Source organism: Lissotriton helveticus, chromosome 3_1, assembly GCF_964261635.1.
Source record: "Lissotriton helveticus chromosome 3_1, aLisHel1.1, whole genome shotgun sequence".
NCBI classification, from domain to species: Eukaryota; Metazoa; Chordata; class Amphibia; order Caudata; family Salamandridae; genus Lissotriton; species Lissotriton helveticus.
The window spans coordinates 688,711,544-688,732,484 of record NC_136061.1 but is presented as its reverse complement, the minus strand read 5'-3'; the positions used below and the strand labels follow the sequence as shown (position 1 = coordinate 688,732,484).

Genomic DNA, 20,941 nt, shown 5'->3' with positions numbered 1-20,941 from the left:
ATCCTTAAATTTCGGTGCCCTTCCCCTCCCCCAGTGACATGCGACCCTTCGTTTTGCAAGCAATAAAGCAATGTCCAGAAACTTTCTGGTGGTCTTGGGCGTCAGCCGCGTATATCCCAGTAGCATAATGAGGGGGGCTTTATCAATCTCTCCTTCCAACATAATCTGCAATGCTGCATGTACCTGACCCCAATATTCGTATACCCCTGGGCATTCCCATGCCAAGTGGATGAATCCCGCCCCCTCTGCACGACATCTTTCACATCTATCATTGTCTGAGAGCTTAAAGCGTAATTTTTTCGCTGGAGTATAATAAAACCGCTGCAAAAATTTTAAATGAATAATTTTGAGCCTGCAGCTCGACGCTATGTTGGCAGTGATGTCACTACAGTATTGCCATTGTTCCTCAGATATCTCATTTCCTATGTCCGCGCTCCATGCCCTGCATGCAGAACTCTCAGTACCTGTGCTTTGCGCTCTAATATTACTATACAGTCTAGATACCAAATGACGGCCATCCGATGTTGTCAGCATATTGTGTAGCGGCAGTGTTACGGCCGGTTCTTCCGGGAATTGTGTCAGTATGTCCCTCAGTCCCTGACTCAATCTAACATAATAAAAGACCTCTAAAGGTGTGGGTTGCGCTTCCTGAAACAGCTGTGCCTGCGTCCGAAATTGCCCATTCAGAAACAGACCTCCCCATGTAGTGATCTTAAGTCGCCCACACATTAACTGAAAGCCCTTTTCCTGCAATAGTGTCAGCTGGGGATGATAGGTGAGTGGCATGCGTGGTGAGTACAGTAATGTGGTATGCAGGGTCCTTGCCACCACCCTCCTGGCGTCTATCGTGCAAGTCACCGTAGTGAACGGCGTTTTCACTGCTTCTGTGGGGCCATGAATCAAGCCATTGAGAGGGAGAGGGCGAGCAATCCAGTCCTCCGCCGCTATCTGCGGCATAAATGGCGTTGGAATAAGCCAATGATATGCGTATTGCGCTTGGGCACTCATATAATATATTTCAAAATCCGGCACATCAAAGCCCTCTTTGGCATACGGCTGAGTAATAATGGACCATTTCAACCGTGGTTGCTTACCTCCCCAAAACAGGCGAAGAAGCTCTGCCCTCAGCGTTTTAAAGAAATATGCGCCTGGATAGTATGGGATATTTTGGAAAAGATACAAGAACCTCGGCAGTATCACCATTTTGATGAGGGATGCTCAGCCCGCCATAGACAGTGGCAACAACATCCATCGGGTAACATTCTCCGCAAGTTTGGTAATAGCCGTACCGTAATTCGATCTAATCGTCTCGTCCTTCTCCAAGGACACCATGATGCCCAGGTAGTGGAGCTCAGAGCTACACCATTCTAGCGGGTAATCCAAGGGGAAACGTGTGACCGCAGGGGTAAGCGGAAAGAATTGCGACTTTTCCCAATTTATTTGGATTCCCGATAGGCGTCCGAAGACCAGGAATTCCCGCAATATAGGATTCAGATTGGTTTGAGGGTGCGTGACGTATAAAGTCAGATCATCCGCATACAGGGAGACCCCTATCTGTCGTTGGAAGCACTTGAACACACTTTCTTTATGCAATTGCCGAATGCGGCAAGCTAACGGTTCGATCGCGATAGCGAAAAGCAGTGGGGATAAAGGGCACCCTTGCCGAGTACCTCTAGTGATTGACACTTGTGTGGACAATTCACCATTAATACTCACTCTTGCCGTGGGTCTAGTATATAGCAGCTGTACCCACTCCACAAACAATTTGGGGAATCCCATTCTATGTAAAATAGTAAAAAGGTAGTTCCATTCAACAGAATCAAACGCTTTCGTAGCGTCAAGAAAGATGGCAGCGACCGGGAAATTTGGAGCAATAGTTGGAATGAGGGAGAAGAGGGTGCGTAGGTTGTGACTGGTGGATCTACCAGATACAAATCCGGCCTGATCCGGCAACACTATTCGCGTCATAATGAGAGACAGCCTAGTCGCAAGCACTTTAGCCAGGATTTTTGCATCGCAATTAATGAGCGACAGTGGTCGGTATGAGTTACATTCCGCGGGATCCTTTCCAGGCTTCAGAAGGGACATAATCACAACCTCACGCATTGAGCAAGGCAGTATTCCGATTTCCAGCGATTCCTTAAATACTTCCTTCAGCACAGGGGCCATAATGTCTATGTAGCATTTATAAAATTCGGCAGGTAGGCCGTCGATCCCAGTCGCTTTCCCATTGTTTAGCGACATTATCGCGTCTCTTATCTCTTATAACTCTAGTGGAGCACTAAGGAAATTTCTATGTAAGTCGCTTAGCCAGCAAATTGCAATATCGTCTAGGAAGTCGCCATTTCGCAAGTCTCCTGTTTGTTGTGTGGTGTACAGCCGCTCATAGTGTGTGACGAATATGTCCTGAATTCCCTTAGTATCTTGACCTATCCCGCCCTCTGACGTGTTGACCTCCAATATGTGTGTTCCAAACCTTGGGTGCCTTGTGAGTGCTGCTAGCGCTTTGCCCAGTCTCTCCCCTTCGCAATAGTGTCTCGCAGTCCAGTGCTTACCTCTGAATTTTGCCTCCCTGGCTGCCTCTTCCTCATATTTAGTCAGCTTGTCACTAAATTCCTTATGTATTCTGGCATCAGCCCCTAGCGCCATCTGTGCTTCCAATCCTTTCAAATCCTGCTCCAGCTTCTTTATAGTACCCTGAATGTCTCTAAGCACCCCAAAACTCTTGGATATACAGTAACCTCTGACCGTGACCTTAAACGCCTCGCATACTGTCTCTACACTAGCTACGGAGCCTTTATTCCGGGGGAAAAACGCTGCAATCTCTTCACCCAGTTCAGTCTTAAAGACTGTATCAAGCAATGCCGTAGGCAGGAGACGCCATGGCGCTCGTCGTATACCATAGCCAGGTATGCCCAGTTGCACCAACACTGGGCAGTGATCTGAATATGTTCTGGACAGATGAACGACCGTCCCTAAATCCACACTCAATCCTCTGGATATGAAACAGTAATCCAGCCGAGCCCATGTGTTAGCATGTGTCGTGAAGTGTGTACCTTCTGTCCGTAGGGGATGTGTAAAACGCCAACTGTCTATCAGTCCACCCTCCTCTATAATGCCTCTCATCGCGTTCCTGGTCTGCCTGTTATATTGTGGACTACCATCAGATCTGTCCATACCCGGTACCAGCGCTATGTTGAAATCGCCCCCCCCCCCATATAATGTGCATGGATCCGATATTGACCACCTTCCCCCATAGTGTCGTAAAAAACTCAGGTGTGTCCACATTCGGGGCATAGCAATTTACAATCGTAATAGTGTCCGTGCCAAGCCTGCCCCATAGCAATACATATCGGCCGTCCGGGTCCAGCATGTCACCAAGCGCTTGAAACTGCACCTTTTTATTTATCAATATCGCTGTCCCCCTTGCATATGAAGAGTATGAAGAGAACTTCCTAATTGACGCCCATTTACTCGCAAATGTATGACATGATCTTGGATGGATATGTGTCCCTTGCAACAGAGCTATGTGCACATGGTGTCTATCTAAGTATGCCAACACATTTCTGCCCTTCCTAGCGTCATTCAACCCTCGTACATTCCAGGACATTATCGATATTTTCCCCACCTCAGTGCTATGCTTCTTTGCTGGACGACATGTAATATCCTATCCACAGCAGGAGGTCAATCATGTTTCCGCCTCCACAGGCTTTCACTCATCTAGAGATATGTACTTTTGCATGAATTCGTACCATAACATTACAAACCCCGCTCAGCCCCCCCCTCCCACTGACATACCCCAATCATGTCAGATAATCCCCCCCTCTGCCATTGTCTCCTCCCCACCCAGTCTCAACTCAGTCTCGCCCATTATCGAACAAGTGCCATAATGTCCCTGGGCATTTTCGACCTGCGTTCTCATCTCATTCCCTTCCATCAAAAAACAATTCCCACAAAACATTGAGCAAACGTATCCCCGTAGTCTCTTCCTCTCCCTCCCACCCCCCACCCACTGAAGCAACTCCAACTTGCCAGAAAGGTTTGCCTCTCCCCCCCCCCCCCCCCTCCCTGCATTTCCATACCCAACATTTTAATCATCCAGTCCATAATACGTAACCCGGGGGAACACCCGTCGGGGGACAAGTCTAAAGGGCTACACTGCCACTACCCCCTCCCCCAGCCCTATGAACTAGAATACCTCTGGGCTATGTCAGGGAGGGGAAGTGGGGCCTGGAATACATTACCACCGGAACCTTTGGCTGAATTGTCATCAAATGTTCCCAGCCCTCGGCGTCACAGTTTAATCAAGTCCAGTAAGCAACACTTGGCAACGAGAGAGTCATTCCTTCTTCACAAAGTGGGTCCTCAGGATTCCTCGTCCAGTTCTGGCGTACGCGCCCGTCCCGCCTGTCCACGACCCGACGGTCCATGCTGATCCAACTTCAGCGATCTCAGATAATCCTCTGCCTGTTGCGGGTTAGCAAAGAAACGTTGCTTCCCTTGATGGGTCACTCTGAGCCAGGCCGGGTATAACAATGCATAATCTATCTGTGCAGCTCTAAGTTTCTTCTTTACCGCAATAAATTTGCGCCTCTCTTCTTGGACCATCGGGGTGAAGTCCGGATAAATGGAAAACGCCACTCCATCATAATTCAGGGTTTGTTTAGTACGGGCCTCCCAGTATTAGTGGACTCCGGCACATCCGTAATGCGTATATTATTTCGTCTACTGCGGGCCTCCAAATCCTCATTCTTTGCCGCAATGACCCGCAGTAGATTCTCCATTCTAGCCAGTTGTGTGGTGTGTCCCGCCGTGATATCGTCATTATCGGATATGCGACGTTCCGTTTCCGCAATACGCTCTTCATGCTGGTCCATTTTATGTACAATGGCGTCCATTCTGGATGACATTCTGTCCACCTTGTCTACCACAGTGGCGAATCCTTGCCTAATTTCTTGCAAAAGTTGTTGATTATTCATATCAGCTGAGGATGATTCGCCCGTTGACTGCTCAGCTCCACGCAGCGGGGGGTTTTCCTGGTTGGAGTTCGGGCATTTTTTTGCAGCATCAAATGTTATTTTCGGGTTTTCGAGAATCCGGTCGCCCGATCACTGCGAAACTACGAGCACCACCAAATTCCGTCACCTCCTGTTCTACTTCTGATATCCGCCTCGTCAAAGGTCTTCCAATTAATCTGATTGTGCAAAATCAAGCCGTCTCATCACCCTTCTGTAGGGATCCTATCGCAAAAAACATAATCCCAGGTCGGACTTGCGCAGGGCGCCACAAGCTATTCACCTATTTGCGTGGAACTGTGCTCACGCCGTCATCACGACCATCCAGCATGTAGGCACTCCCGGTGCAGACCTAGGTATATGTCTTTGCTACTGCACCGTGCCCTGCCACATCCGTGGGAACCCAGTTTCGAAATCAGCAGGAGTCCCAATTCGCGGTGGTATACTGTAGCCTCTCGTCGCCTCCCTGACCAACTTTATGGGCGCAATGGCACTCTACGCGTGTGTCGCAGTCCAAGCAGTTCAGTGAGGCTATGTTGGCACAAAACAGCAGCTATCATTTAACATGCACGGGCCCACTCTGCCATCTAACACATTAGGGATAATAAATTGCGACTATCCACTCGCTGCGTCGGAGCACTCCAAGCTGGGGCCCCGCCTCACCAGATACCACCAGCCACTGTTGTCGGTAGGGGGTGAGTCAGTCCAGAGCAGCCTCTCAGGTGTCCATCCGTCAATCGTCCTGCATCCGTCATGCACTGCCCATTCAGTCGGCCCAGTTGTGCACCGCTACTATTACACAATGTCATCACAGTCCTCCTTCCATTATCGTGACACCCCCAGCAGGATTTGGCAGCAGATTTTACTCCCAGGGCACGGGCAGTCGTCAGGTGCCGCAGCCGAGGCCAAGGGTGCCGCAGTGCCGGGAGTTAAGCGCGGTCACAAGCGCTAGTCTGTTCCCGATATTTCTCAGGCCCGTTGAGACCCCCTTCGCTCAGCGCCTACCGTGTCGTCCTTTTTTGGCGAGTATCGCTGCAAGCAGGTCCGATCCCCAATGCCGCCTCACTGCTTGTGAAGTCCGGTCTCCGCAGTGTCCTTCCTTCCGTATTTAGGGCGTGCGGCCTGCACTCCACGTGTGCAGCCGCGATGTTTCCTGAACAGAGTACCCGACAGTGCTCTGCCTCTGTCCTCCAGTTCCGGACCCGGGCACAGTTCAGGGCTCCACCGCAGAAGAACACGCCGGTCAATTCCCACAGAAATTTAACCGAGGGCGGGGATAGCCGTCATCTACTATCTCCCAAAGTTTCAGCCGATTCGGTTGCCGGTGTCCAAGGATAAATGCTGGATTATTGTCCAGGCTACAGGAGCCTCCCTCTCAGGCGGCCATTCTGTAGTGCGCCCTCTAGCGCCCCCCTTTAGGCACTACATTTCTCTTAAAACTTTAAAAATATTTAATTTTTGGTTCTACTGATTGGATTTTGTCATCCAGGTATCAAATAATTTATTATAATCTACTCTATGTTTCTAAATTAGCTTGGCATTTTTCTTTTGTTGTGCCTTCACTTTATTACTGAGTGTGTGCTGCATAAATACTACACTCATTGCCTCTAAGATGAGCCTGACTGCTTTTTCTGCCAAGCAACCCCGGGTTTAGAACAGGGTAATGTAGTGACTTTTTGTGGCTCACCCAGCCAGGGATTGTGACTGTCGTGTCTGTTGTTTGACCAGAGCTCCCCCCTCAGTCAACCAACAACCCAGTTTCTCACAACAGTTTTTAATCCCAGAATTAACAAGCATTTACAATGCAACGGTTTCGCCTTTGGAAAAGTTTGAGCTATTGGCATTGTAAATGACAACATTTGTATTTATGTGTTGGTTTTGAAAACAGATAAATAAATGGCATTGTCCTTTACATTGCCAATAGCTCTAACTTTTCCAAAGGCGAAACCGTTGCATTGTAAATGCTTGTTTATTAATGTGTTGGATTTGAAAACAGATAAATAAATGGCATTGTCATTTACAATGCCAATAGCTTAATCTCTCGCAAATGCGAGACCTATTGCATTTGCACACACACACACACACACACACACACACACAGAGCCACACACACACATTTCCCAAGGAGGTGTCTTTCCGCCAGCAAAGTTTTGTGTAGTTCATTTTTATTTTCTCCCTCCTTGAAGGTTGCAAAGTTTTTCAATAGGCCTTTTCCACTAATTGTTTTTCGGCATTTCAAAAAACATGGCCGCTCTAATCAGACACAGCAAAGCTGTAAAATGTGTGTCGGACATTTCTTTGAAAGCTCACCCTGCTGCAAAGCTTTCAACTACAGACTCGAAAATGTTTTTAGAAACTGTTTCTGCAAGTTTATCTTTTGTGGAGAATTTCTATGCACAAGCAGGAAACTGAAAAGAATTTCGCGACCTTTGTTAAATTGCAAAAAATTGCAGAAGTTGCAAACCAAAAAAAAAAAACTCTGCAGCCGTTAGTAGCCTTACCTTTTTCAAGCAGACAAGGCCTTCTTCTTGCCATCGTATGTTGTAAGCAGGCTGTCAGTGCCAGGCTCAAGCAGCGAGTATAATCAGTGGCGTAGACGTAGTAGAGCTGCGGCCGCAGGTAGAAGGGGGCAAGGGGGAGGCCACTGCCCCCAAAACACCTGATGCCTGGCACGAAGTTCCGCCCCCTCCCGCCACTGCGTACGATTAACAGAGAAATGACGTAATTGCCCACCATTTCCATTCAAGGCGCGCATGACGATGGCCTTTAAGGTGTCTGATCCCTCTGTCATGCTATGTTATGCACCTATGTAGCTAGCTATATATAAAACGTATAAAATAAAATAAATCCATGGGCGGCTGACTGCTGATTTAAAGCAGCAGCACTCTTAGACAAGCTGGCAAAAAAACAGAGCCATATACCAAGCTAGTATTGTAAACCTCACACTTGAAATCCTCAAGTTCAAACACACAAAATATTGGGCAAGTTTACTCAAGATTAGCTCCCAAAATATGGGACATGACATAGTGTCCGAAAATATCCAAAATTGCCCAATAAATTGACAAAGAAACTGCTATTCAGTACATACTTTGTGACAATACCGATATTATTCCACGAGCAGACAATACATAAACAACCAGACTCTAATCACAAAATCATTGAGGGCACAGGGGAATTACAGGTCCCACAATCACACCTCTCCAAAAAAGAATTCCCTCCAACCTAAACCTACCTATTCCTAGTAACAAGGCCTGCCACTTGAGGTAACGGACATATTTGTAAAATATACGAAGTGTTTATTTAAAACAAGAAATGTGTCTTTTATATTTCCACAAACTGAAAAAAAATTCCTTCCAAAAATGTAAAACATAATGTAAATGAAATGGTACCCCAATACAACAGGTCTTCTGGTACTCCATCCTTATGCATCCATACCGATCGACTAATAATAGAACATAAACAACTCCTATAAGCTCTCACTATGAGTAGTCTCCTAAAGGTCTTTGCCGTTCCAGCTCATCTGTTTTGTGACAGAAGCCCTTTCTCCTTTCCAAAAGGCTGACCTTGTTGTTAAGACACGCTTAAAGTCAGAGCATTTAGTAGGCAAAATGCACTTTTAATTTCCGGAACAACATAACGAAACCAGAGAACGGTTAAATGGAAGAAAAAATACGTGGTTAGTTCCCGTCAACCACTGGAAGCAAAACAGATACGAAAAAGAAATCTACATATCACAAGCTTTCAAAGTGAATAAAGTTTTTGAAACCGCACCACTAAACGTACACACAAAATCCACGTTTAAGGGAAAAGTACAGCAGTACGATCCAGCGTACATGAGACTGACATGGAGCCATTTACTACGTGCAACCTGGTATCAAGTTTCCCCAGGACTCTATAAACTGATATTGCCCACCTACAAAAATCAATGAATAAAAAAACTCCACAACAAAATGTTAAATTATATTTTAATTGCATTTTCTAATTACAGTTCACGCTCAGGCCTGTGGCTTAACAGGTCTTCTACTCTGAAGGGCGTGTATGGGATTTAAACCGGTGAGCGCGGCTGAGAGGGTGCTTCGTGTGATCGCCACATGGGCTGAGTGCAGGCGGTATGCGTTGTGAGTGTGCTGCTGGCGGGGATGGTGCCGCTAGAGGGGGGGGTGATTGCCGCCACAGCCTCTCCCCGCCAGCCCTGTCTCCCGGCGGTAGAGGAGCTGCTGCTGCACAAGGGCACCGGCAGTAGCCGCCGCCCGCAGTTCGCCGCGAGCACCGGAGCTAAGGCGGTACAGAGACCGGAGGGGCGATGCGGGAGAACACTCTACGGCCCCCCAGGTACGAAGCGCACGATCCCTGGGGGCGAGGCGGCGACATGTGCCGCGGCCCCGGAACCGAGACGCTCCACCCCCCAGACGCCCAGTCCTCCGGTGGTGGTGGTGTAGGGGCCTCGCTGCCTGGTGCGGGAAGCGCTAGGGAACAAAAGTCTGGCCCGTCTCCGGGATCGATCAATGTGGACGGAAGGCCTAATAAACACAGGGCACGATTGATAGGCGCTGGCTGGACAGCCGGGAATCCACTTGCACCAAGCATTTCTAGGAATTAATGCTTGAGAGCTCTGTAAGACCAATTATACCCCGGCAATACTTTCTCTGCTCCGATTACTCACGCGGCGGTGCGGGCTGCTGCAGCTGCAAATCACCACTGTGGGAAATAAAATCAGACTCAATGCAACGGTTATTGAACCAAACATGTAGAACAGCCGAATACACAGAACAAGGGAAAACAAGTCAGGTCCCGGGCCGCGCTGTGATTGGCTGACGTCACGGGGGTGTCCCGGGCCGGCAGCCAATCACAGCGCGGCCCGGGAATGACGTCACGGGGGTGTCCCGGTCCGGCAGCCAATGGCAGCGCGGCCCGGGACAAAGGGGCGGGGCTTAAAAAAAGCACCAGAAACGCCCCCGAATCGCGTTTTCGAGAGAAAACGCGATTGACAGCCTCTGCCTCCCAATGGCTAGCCTCCATTTATGGAGCTAGCCAATTGGAAACAGAGGCTGTCCTAACCTCACTATTAGAAACAACAGATTTCGATCTGGGAGTGGCTTCGCCCCTCGCCAGGTTACGAAACCTAAAAACCCCTTCTGCAAAAAGCATGGCATTTGGGTGATCATTACTCAATTTCTATAAGCTATTCTTAATGTGTCTATCTGTGCAACTATATGTGTGAGAAGAAGGAGCCAAGCACATGCTACATATTAATATCACATTAATCATACAAAGTACAATGCATACGAAGCCTAGGTCACAAGCTCATAGGTATAAATTAATGAGAATTTAGGCAAGACCAATTACAATTAGAATATATTAAAATGCTAAGGCCCTCTCCATCATGACCTTTTGTAGAAGGCACAGCTTAGCTGGAAAACGACGTATAATTGGGTATATCATCTTCATTATCATCTTTGCTTTATTCAAATATGTACATCGATAAAACATCAATAAAAAACATATAATACATAGAAAAGTTTAACCAATACGGAAAAAGACACAACCCTCACACATATTTTACCCCCAATCATACCTCCCTCCATGGCCTATTGCATCAATCCATGTGCCCATATATACCTCCAAGGATAACATCTAACCCTCCATCATTATCTTGGATCTCACCACTGCTTTTAGAAATGTGCAAACCTCGTAGCAAGCATCATTGGTACTAAATTTTTTAGATGAAATAGTACATTCTAACCCTCTAGGGCCATGACCGTACACTGCTAAAGGTAATCCCCAGATAATTAAAATGGCTCACACTAAACAAGGGATCTCCTCTAGTCATTAATTTAGTTAGTTAATTAGGGATATAAAAATCTCTAGTTAAGCAGATGTAATGCAAACATAATATTTATGACTCCAACAAAACTAGAATTATGAGCATCAGTAAAATAAAATCCAGGATTTGTGAAGTGCGTCAAATCACTTGTGAGGATCTCAAGGCACTGAATTGAAGGCATGTTGATGCTGACCCCTAGACTCGAACCTGGCTTCTACTTACTCTGACCTCAGCAGCTCACGTCTTTACACCACGCCCTTACAAAAACTTCCAGACTCCATTGTGTTTTAGGAATGAATAACTTTCACATTTGAATTTGAAGCTCAATACAACCAATGGTTTATTTCTAAATGATCTCTCTTCTCTGGTTAAGCGTAAAACTACAAAAATATTCACCATTAAGCTTTGGTTGATGACCATTAAATTTGAAACACTAGGCTGACAGAGTACAATTAATTCTTGCCTACCTTTGAGAACCATGGTGTTACATGGATCCTCGTTTCTATGAAGCAGTTGAGCAATATTCCAAATCAGTCAAATCACTGAAGAAGAATAAAAATGAACTAGAGCTTGTGATGGATCAGAAGCTTCATTGCTTTGTAGTAGGAACTGAACCAGATGGATATTTTTTTGAAGCAATCAACCTTTTGTCAAACAATCTTTAACATTGTTTGACAATTTAAATAATTAGGGTTGCTAAATTGAGGGAAAATATCAGTAAAAGGTAGCATGTGGCAACCTTCGGGAGTGAAATGTGTGGTGTCAGACGATGAGTCATTCTTTGTTTCAACCAAAATTGTAGTAGCCATGATTGAAGGATCAAATGATGCAGCATTTGGATACAAGTCGAGTTTTCCAAACTTTTCCACCTTTTGCGAAAAGGAGATTCCTTTGTTATACTCCAGGGTAAAACCAGACTAAATGTGATGGGTTCGTTTTCAAAAATTAGATCTTTCTGAAGACTTTTTTTTGTTTTTTTACACTTTTTGGTGCTCTGATGCACATTATAACCATAGGTCCCTACAAACGTCGACTAAGGTGAGCGGCAAATAGAGCTCTAGGGGAAAAAGAGGCATGATTTAAAACTGCACCTAAATGTCATCAGGCACTCCTGTGAGCATAGCTGAGAAGGTAGAGAACTCCACATTTTTGTGACACAAAATGAAAAGATGTGAACTACTACTCTGTGCTTACAGCTTATAGGGACCTTTCGAAAATGACCAAATGTACATCGAAGCCCTCCCTTTTGGCAATATTTATTTTAATTTTTATTTATTTATCTTTCTTACTGAAATTATTGCCCATGAGGAACCTTGTGAACCCAACATTTTAATTTTAAACAAATTCATTCTTTGATTGACAGCCAATGTAGATTTTTCAGGGTACACCTGGCATGCGCAGTCTTTCAAATCGCAATAACTGGACGAGCCGCAGAATTTTGTTTGGCCTAGAGTTTGTTATCCAGGGTAATGTGTAATTGCAGGTACAAATAAGTTGCTTAGTCCAAATGTAAGATTATTAAGGCAGTAACTGACAAATGTCCACCCTCAAAAATGAGATATGGGAAGAGTTGCTTGAGGATCTTATTTTGTGACTGTAAGCCGAGACTGTGAAAGATACCTGATTTGTCAGAGTGAGATAGGAGTCTGTTTTCACAGACGGACTTTTGACCAATATCATAGACTTAACAGGTAAGCCGAATTTTGAATGCCAGTTGGCATCTAACCAAAGGTCCGAATAGCTATTTAAGATGAAAATCACTGTCTTAGCATTAAGCTTTAGCTTGTAACTACTCATCCAATTCCAGATAAAATGCATATTCTGTAGGAATGATAACTGGGAGCTGGATATGAAATCATTGCCCTTACGGAGCATGATCTTGGTGTAATCCGCATATATGTGAGCTTTGCTCTCCACCTCTGCTAGGTCACTAAGAGTGTCACTTAGATGTTAAAACAACGAGTTGACAAGGAGGAACCTTGAGGAACTTCAGACTGAATGGTGGTCCTTTGGGAAGAATACGAACCAAGGATCACTGCTTAGTTTCAATGTGATAGAAAAGATTTGAACCAACTGAGCAATGAACCTTCTACCATCTCGATACAGTCCATACAAATGGCATGATCAACGGTATTCGGGAGAGCATATAAAGTCCTATAAGATCTAAGCACTAATGTGCACATCTTGCGGACTAGCCAAGGCTTATCAAAATAGAGACCCGCACTGCTTCTGTACTATGAGCGTGTCTATACCTGCTTACCTCTTATTTAAACAATTGTAAACATCTACAAATTAGTTATGATCTGTAGATAGTGCAGCTCAGAAGCAAGAAGAGGCAGCTACTTCTCTCTCAGGATGTGCTACAGACACCACATTTTGAGCAAAAACAGAATCATGAATTTGTTCTGAGCCTGCGAACAAAAGTATGCCTTGTTCCTGATACAATCCCAAGATCACCAAGTTCAACTTTAATTGCTACTGGGCTCAATGTCAAAACAAGGCTTTGAATTTATGGTGCCAAAACAAGACCCGGCACGTGAAAATCATCTGAACAAACCACGGTTCCGGTTTCTGATTAAACATATTTAGCTCTGCTTGTTCCTACCACCTAAACTTAAAATGCAGTAGAACTGATGCCTCTACACAGAGATAAAATGCCTCGGGCAACGTAAACAAATTCCCGGTAGGAGCACCGTCCCCACACTGCTTTCAGATAAACAAAGGCCCTCATTCTTGGTAAAAGCATTCCTTAGTGGGCCTCACCTTAGATTTCAAATCAGCACAAAATGCCATAGATATGGCACAGCAATGTAAAATAAACTTCCTGGTGGTGTACATTGCACAGGCAAAATACCCAAAGCATCCTCTTGGTCAAATAAAAGATTCCTACCTCGGTAGCATCTTTATACAGAAACATAATGTTCACTAAAGATCCTATATATAACAGAGATCCTATATATAACAGTATGCATAATAATTCCTTAACAGACTTTTTCTGTGCGACTATGTACAGCCGGCATAATCCCATATCAGAGTGAAATATCAAATGCATTAGTGCAGTCATTTCTTGGTATCCCAAGACAAAGAACAGTTTGACATTGTCTTGCAACGACACAGCACTGTTCAGCCCACAATACACATCTCATATCCTAGGTAGAACATTTGAATTCAGTTGAACATCTTCATTTATTGAAAGAATTGGGCAGCAGGAAGGAGTGTTAGTTGCTCATCGTTAACTTTTGATCTGCTGCAATCTAATTTTACTGAGATGCAACCATATGTCCAACCATGCACGTCGTTCACATAGGGTGGGGAAGGGCTGCTTCAAAGAGGAGTTTGAGTAATGGGAAATGAGCCAGTTCGAGACGTGAGGGAAATATTTAAAAGCTACTTGTAAGAGCAAACCCAAGGAAAACATGCAGAGAATAGGCAAATAGTAGCAGGAAAGATGAGAGGAAGAATTGACAATAGGAGTGAAAGAGGTAAAACACCATACCCTTCATTTCTTTACAAAGCTAGAAAGAGTAATTTGTGAAAAACGATTTTTTTTAAAACACTGATGAAAACCCAACGTGAATTAACTAGAATTTCGAACCTGAAAACAAGAAAGTCTGTTTATCTTATTTTAAGGCAGCCAAGGGTCAGATTCTGATGTTACCCACATAAATAATACTCTAGTTGAATTATTTGTCTCAGCCAGTTCAGACTGTACAAATATGAGCCTTATTTGCTGAGATCTATGATTGTGACACTTTAAGTACATCTTTTAAATAACAACATGTAATTCAATTTAATTCCACGCCCTTTTGGTTTTCAGAATCTGAAGAGGAATATTATGAGGCTTGTGAAGGATCTGCACCAACTGTTAAAGCAGAGCTGGCTGAAAAGATAAGAGAACCACCTGAAACGAAGAAAGAAAGTGAAGCCCAGATGGACAACCTTACAGACCTTCATCTTAAGTTTGAAGTCAAAGAGGTATTTTGTTTATTCTTGGAGCAAGTGAATCAGTTAAGTTCTGGAGGTGTTAGTGGAAAGTTAGAGATTGTAAAGATACCATTTGAGGGCCGACGAAAGTGGTTCTACCAGACCTGCTTTAGAACAAGTAGCTCCACTCAGTTGTGTGTGTGTGTGTGTGTGTGTGTGTGTGTGTGTGTGTGTGTGTGTGTGTGTGTGTGTGTGTGTGTGTGTGTGTGTGTGTGTGTGTGTGTGTGTGTGTGTGTGTGTGTGTGTGTGTGTGTGTGTGTGTGTGTGTGTGTGTGTGTGTGTGTGTGTGTGTGTGTGTGTGTGTGTGTGTGTGTGTGTGTGTGTGTGTGTGTGTGTGTGTGTGTGTGTGTGTGTGTGTGTGTGTGTGTGTGTGTGTGTGTGTGTGTGTGTGTGTGTGTGTGTGTGTGTGTGTGTGTGTGTGTGTGTGTGTGTGTGTGTGTGTGTGTGTGTGTGTGTGTGTGTGTGTGTGTGTGTGTGTGTGTGTGTGTGTGTGTGTGTGTGTGTGTGTGTGTGTGTGTGTGTGTGTGTGTGTGTGTGTGTGTGTGTGTGTGTGTGTGTGTGTGTGTGTGTGTGTGTGTGTGTGTGTGTGTGTGTGTGTGTGCGCGCGCGCACACACAGCGGCATGTCCATTTATCAGTATTTTACAACCTGTGTGTATATATGTATTTTATGCCTAGGTTTTTATTGAAGGAACATTGTTGGACCCTCTATAATTTGGGTACTGCGATACACTTACTGAATATAGACCATCTCTGATTGGCACATTTCCTAGTACTGAGCGGCACTTGAACTTTTTATATACATAGTTGGAAGGGACATGCACTAGCCTTTGATACAGCATCCTGTAATATCACTTTAGACACAAGCAGTACAGGCACAGCGTTAACTTGCATGCAGTGGAATATATGTGTGCTATTTTGATCATTTTATGACTACAAAAGGAAATTGTGTTCTTATGCTTCTGTACTTTATATACATCCATGGAGAGTAAAAAGTTTACATCTACCTGTTTGTGCAATATTGATCCCTATGCACTGAGAGAAATGTACTTGCACTTTGCACTTTAGTGACAATTGAAGAGAAACGTACAGTAATGTGTTTACAAATGGCAACTGCACTTTATATAGGATAATAATTGAGGCCCAGTAGAGAGATATATATGAGCACTATTTGATCAGTATATGAGTACCATGAAAAGTGGGGTCTTATGCATTTGCACTTTATATACACACATGTTCTTGATTATGCATGTGCACTTTAGATGAGATGAATTTGAACATAAGTCTTTGAAAAGCACTTCCACTTTTTGTAGAACCATGGCTCCTTGTGGAATATTGTTTTGAGGTAGACTTTATGATGCTCTGGGCAAAAATACTGTGATGTAATCAGTGTGGTTATTCAAAAACTACAGGGGCTGTCCAACAACCCTGAACCAGGGACAGATAGTCGATACACCTTAACAGAAGGTTCAGGAGGAAGAGTCACATAAATTGTGCAACCTGACATGCATAGTTAAAACAAAGAAAAAAAGAAAGAAAAGAGAGAGAGGCCTAGGAGATCATAAATTCAGCAACGGTTTATTCAAAAAGTGAGGGGATTTATAATTTAATATACATTTTTAAACTTTTAAAAAGAACGATTACGCTCAAGATAGAATGTTGGTATTCAAAAAAAAAAATATCATAAACCAAACAAGTGGCTAAACAAAAAAACATTACAAGTGTAAAGGATCAACAGACATAGACATAATAATGTGTCCTTCAATAATTATGGCCACACAAAAGCATCGACGGCGTTTCAACCGCTGTATTACTGTACGGTCATCATCAGGGCTTGAATTTACTTGAGCATTACACAGCTGTACAATAAAAATGAAGAGGATCACATTAGTTAATGTAGGCTTCTTCAAAAGAAAAGGCTAGAAGAGTCCACCAAGTGCCATAGAAAGATAAAAATTTAAAGCAATTTAAAGCAAAAGAAACAAGCATTGGAAATGCAATAGGTCTCGCAATAGAATAGTTAGACATTTTTCTTTTTGCAAATGGAAGAGTGGCGTTGCGTGGATGAGTGGCGTTGCGTGGATGAGTGGCGATGCGTGGATGAGTGGCGTGTGTGAGTGGCGTTGCGTGTGTGAGTGGCGTTGCGTGTGTGAGTGGCGTTGCGTATGTGAGTGGCGTAGCGTGTGTGAGTGGCGTTGCGTGTGTGAGTGGCGTTGCGTGTGTGAAGGATTGGTAGTGCGGGCACTGCTGCTTGGGGTATCTGCGAGATTTGTGTAAGTAAATGGAGAGGGGGGAGAGAGTTGTAAGAGAGAGTGAAAGAGGCAGAATCGTTGAGAGGAAAAGAAAGTGCGAATCTGTAAGCTGAGATGTGGCATAACAGAAGGATTGGTAGTGCGGGCACTGCTGCTTGGGGTATCTGCGAGATTTGTGTAAGTAAATGGAGAGGCGGAGAGAGTTGGAAGAGAGAGTGAAAGAGGCAGAAACGTGGAGAGTAAAAGAAAGAGCGAAGGAATATGTAAGCTGAGAGATGTGGCATAACAGAAGGATTGGTAGTGCGGGCACTGCTGCTTGGGGTATCTGCGAGATTTGTGTAAGTAAATGGAGAGGGGGGAGAGAGTTGGAAGAGAGTGAAAGAGGCAGAAACGTGGAGAGTAAAAGAAAGAGCGAAGGAATCTGTAAGCTGAGAGATGTGGCATAACAGAAGGATTGGTAGTGCGGGCACTGCTGCTTGGGGTATCTGCGAGATTTGTGTAAGTAAATGGAGAGGGGGGAGAGAGTTGGAAGAGAGAGTGAAAGAGGCAGAAACGTGGAGAGTAAAAGAAAGAGCGAAGGAATATGTAAGCTGAGAGATGTGGCATAACAGAAGGATTGGTAGTGCGGGCACTGCTGCTTAGGGTTTCTGCGAGATTTGTGTAAGTAAATGGAGAGGGGGGAGAGAGTTGGAAGAGAGAGTGAAAGAGGCAGAAACGTGGAGAGTAAAAGAAAGAGCGAAGGAATATGTAAGCTGAGAGATGTGGCATAACAGAAGGATTGGTAGTGCGGGCACTGCTGCTTGGGGTATCTGCGAGATTTGTGTAAGTAAATGGAGAGGGGGGAGAGAGTTGGAAGAGAGAGTGAAAGAGGCAGAAACGTGGAGAGTAAAAGAAAGAGCGAAGGAATATGTAAGCTGAGAGATGTGGCATAACAGAAGGATTGGTAGTGCGGGCACTGCTGCTTGGGGTATCTGCGAGATTTGTGTAAGTAAATGGAGAGGGGGGAGAGAGTTGGAAGAGAGAGTGAAAGAGGCAGAAACGTGGAGAGTAAAAGAAAGAGCGAAGGAATATGTAAGCTGAGAGATGTGGCATAACAGAAGGATTGGTAGTGCGGGCACTGCTGCTTAGGGTTTCTGCGAGATTTGTGTAAGTAAATGGAGAGGGGGGAGAGAGTTGGAAGAGAGAGTGAAAGAGGCAGAAACGTGGAGAGTAAAAGAAAGAGCGAAGGAATATGTAAGCTGAGAGATGTGGCATAACAGAAGGATTGGTAGTGAGGCAGCTTGGGGTATCTGCGAGATTTGTGTAAGTAAATGGAGAGGGGGGAGAGAGTTGGAAGAGAGAGTGAAAGAGGCAGAAACGTGGAGAGTAAAAGAAAGAGCGAAGGAATCTGTAAGCTAAGAGATGTGGCATAACAGAAGGATTGGTAGTGCGGGCACTGCTGCTTGGGGTATCTGCGAGATTTGTGTAAGTAAATGGAGAGGGGGGAGAGAGTTGGAAGAGAGAGTGAAAGAGGCAGAAACTTGGAGAGTAAAAGAAAGAGCGAAGGAATATGTAAGCTGAGAGATGTGGCATAACAGAAGGATTGGTAGTGCGGGCACTGCTGCTTGGGGTATCTGCGAGATTTGTGTAAGTAAATGGAGAGGGGGGAGAGAGTTGGAAGAGAGAGTGAAAGAGGCAGAAACGTGGAGAGTAAAAGAAAGAGCGAAGGAATATGTAAGCTGAGAGATGTGGCATAACAGAAGGATTGGTAGTGCGGGCACTGCTGCTTGGGGTATCTGCGAGATTTGTGTAAGTAAATGGAGAGGGGGGAGAGAGTTGGAAGAGAGTGAAAGAGGCAGAAACGTGGAGAGTAAAAGAAAGAGCGAAGGACTATGTAGGCTGAGAGATGTGGCATAACAGAAGGCTTGGTAGTGCGGGCACTGCTGCTTGTGGTATCTGCGAGATTTGTGTAAGTAAATGGAGAGGGGGGAGAGAGTTGTAAGAGAGAGTGAAAGAGGCAGAAACGTTGATAGGAAAAGAAAGTGCGAATCTGTAAGCTGGGAGATGTGGCATAACAGAAGGATTGGTAGTGCGGGCACTGCTGCTTGGGGTATCTGCGAGATTTGTGTAAGTAAATGGAGAGGGGGGAGAGAGTTGGAAGAGAGAGTGAAAGAGGCAGAAACGTGGAGAGTAAAAGAAAGAGCGAAGGTATATGTAAGCTGAGAGATGTGGCATAACAGAAGGATTGGTAGTGCGGGCACTGCTGCTTAGGGTTTCTGCGAGATTTGTGTAAGTAAATGGAGAGGGGGGAGAGAGTTGGAAGAGAGAGTGAAAGAGGCTGGGACTGGCTGTATGTGGTATATAGGGGAATTGTGGTGTGTAAGGGAATTGTGTTGTGGAGTGCAATGATCTGGTCACTTGTGGTCAATGCGATAATAACTGTATAAAAGACAGCTGCAGCGTGGGAGAAAGGCAGCATTTCACAGATGCCTGTGTGTATTATATACATCTGGGCAACAGGGAAAAACAAGGCTGAATCACCACTCAATCAATAATGCAATAGCTCTGCCGCTGCATTGTCCCCTTCAGACTCCTGAGGAAATCCTGGGGCAGGTTGAATCCCCGGTAGGGCCCTGGGCATCAGCCACATCACGCAGCCTAGTGTGGATTTCCCCCACAGGATTCTGGTATTGGGGCTGGGGGACTGCAAAACTGGTTGTCCATCTGCTGAGAGAACTACAATGTCCAAGGACAGACGGCACAGTCAGGGAAGGAATGCAAAGAATTCACAGGAAGAGGAACTAGGAAAGGCGGTGGGAGAGAGAAAAGGAAGATGGGGGGGAGGAAGAGGACAAGAGAGAAAGGAGCAGAAGAGGCGAAGAGGAGAAGCATTAGGGAGAGGAAGGTGGGCAAGAGGAGGAAGAGGAAAGGAGAGAAAGGAAGAGAAGAGGGGAGCAGCGAAAGTGAAATGGGGGAAGGAAGAATTAGAGCAGGAATGGGGAGAGGGGGTGAGTGAGTGCTGGAGCATAGACAGAATGAGAACAGAAGTAGATATTACTAGAGTGGGGGGTGAAAGGCGGTGGAGAGCAAGAGATCACGGTAGTAACGAATGAGTAAAGAAAGGACGGGCGGAGAGAGCTGCAATAAATGCAAGCAAGAAAGAAAGTGGGGCAGATGCAGGGTACGGATCTGGGACAGGCAGGAGACTGCAAAGTCTGAGAAGAAAAGAGAAGTGTGGAGAGAAAAAAATTGTACACGCCAACGTGATGTGTAATTGTAAAGCACATGTCCCCCCTTTGTGGTATCTTGGTGCTTAAAATATAGGTGTTCAATGAAACATAAGGTTGATTAAAAAAAAGGAACATTGAGGTATAAGAATTAAAGAGTCAGCGATCTGACTAAGACGTGAATCTGTGGCACTGGGAAAAACATTCCTGAGTTTGAAAATTAGGCCACTGAGCCATCAGACATCGGGAAAGATATACACAGAAGCGAGACAGGAAGAAGAGACCATCAAACGCATGTCACTGAGAGACTACCATCACAAAACTCCTCAAGCAAGGACACATGAGGTCACTTACGAGCGCCGAGATGGACTGCGGAGACTGGCACTCAGTGAAAATTGTCCTGCTTTCTGCTGCATGACCACTAGTCACAATCTCACACCGTGTAGACTCCACAGCAACGAAAACAAGCCAGAAACTAGAAAGATATTTGTAAAGACAATGTGTGCATTGCAAACATGTAATTTGCATAAAGCACACCACACAGCAGTTTTTTTTCTGAGCACTGTGTACTGCAGACCCCTTGAAGAAAGCCCCGGGCATTGAAGAACGCACAGGGCAAATGTGCCCTGTCAAGCGCAAGCCTTTAACTCTGCCCTGGCTA

The 20,941-nt window shown here is 45.1% G+C and overlaps 1 protein-coding gene across 2 annotated transcripts in view; it reads left to right on the top strand.

Annotated features, from left to right (window-relative positions):
- VPS13C (vacuolar protein sorting 13 homolog C) overlaps positions 1–20,941 on the top strand; it is a 2,773,485-nt gene that overhangs the window by 773,615 nt on the left and 1,978,929 nt on the right. For both annotated transcript variants that reach the window (XM_078680824.1, XM_078680823.1), the window contains exon 25: positions 14,657–14,814. In XM_078680824.1, the coding sequence (XP_078536950.1) occupies positions 14,657–14,814 (158 nt within the window). The remainder of the gene's footprint in view (positions 1–14,656; positions 14,815–20,941) is intronic.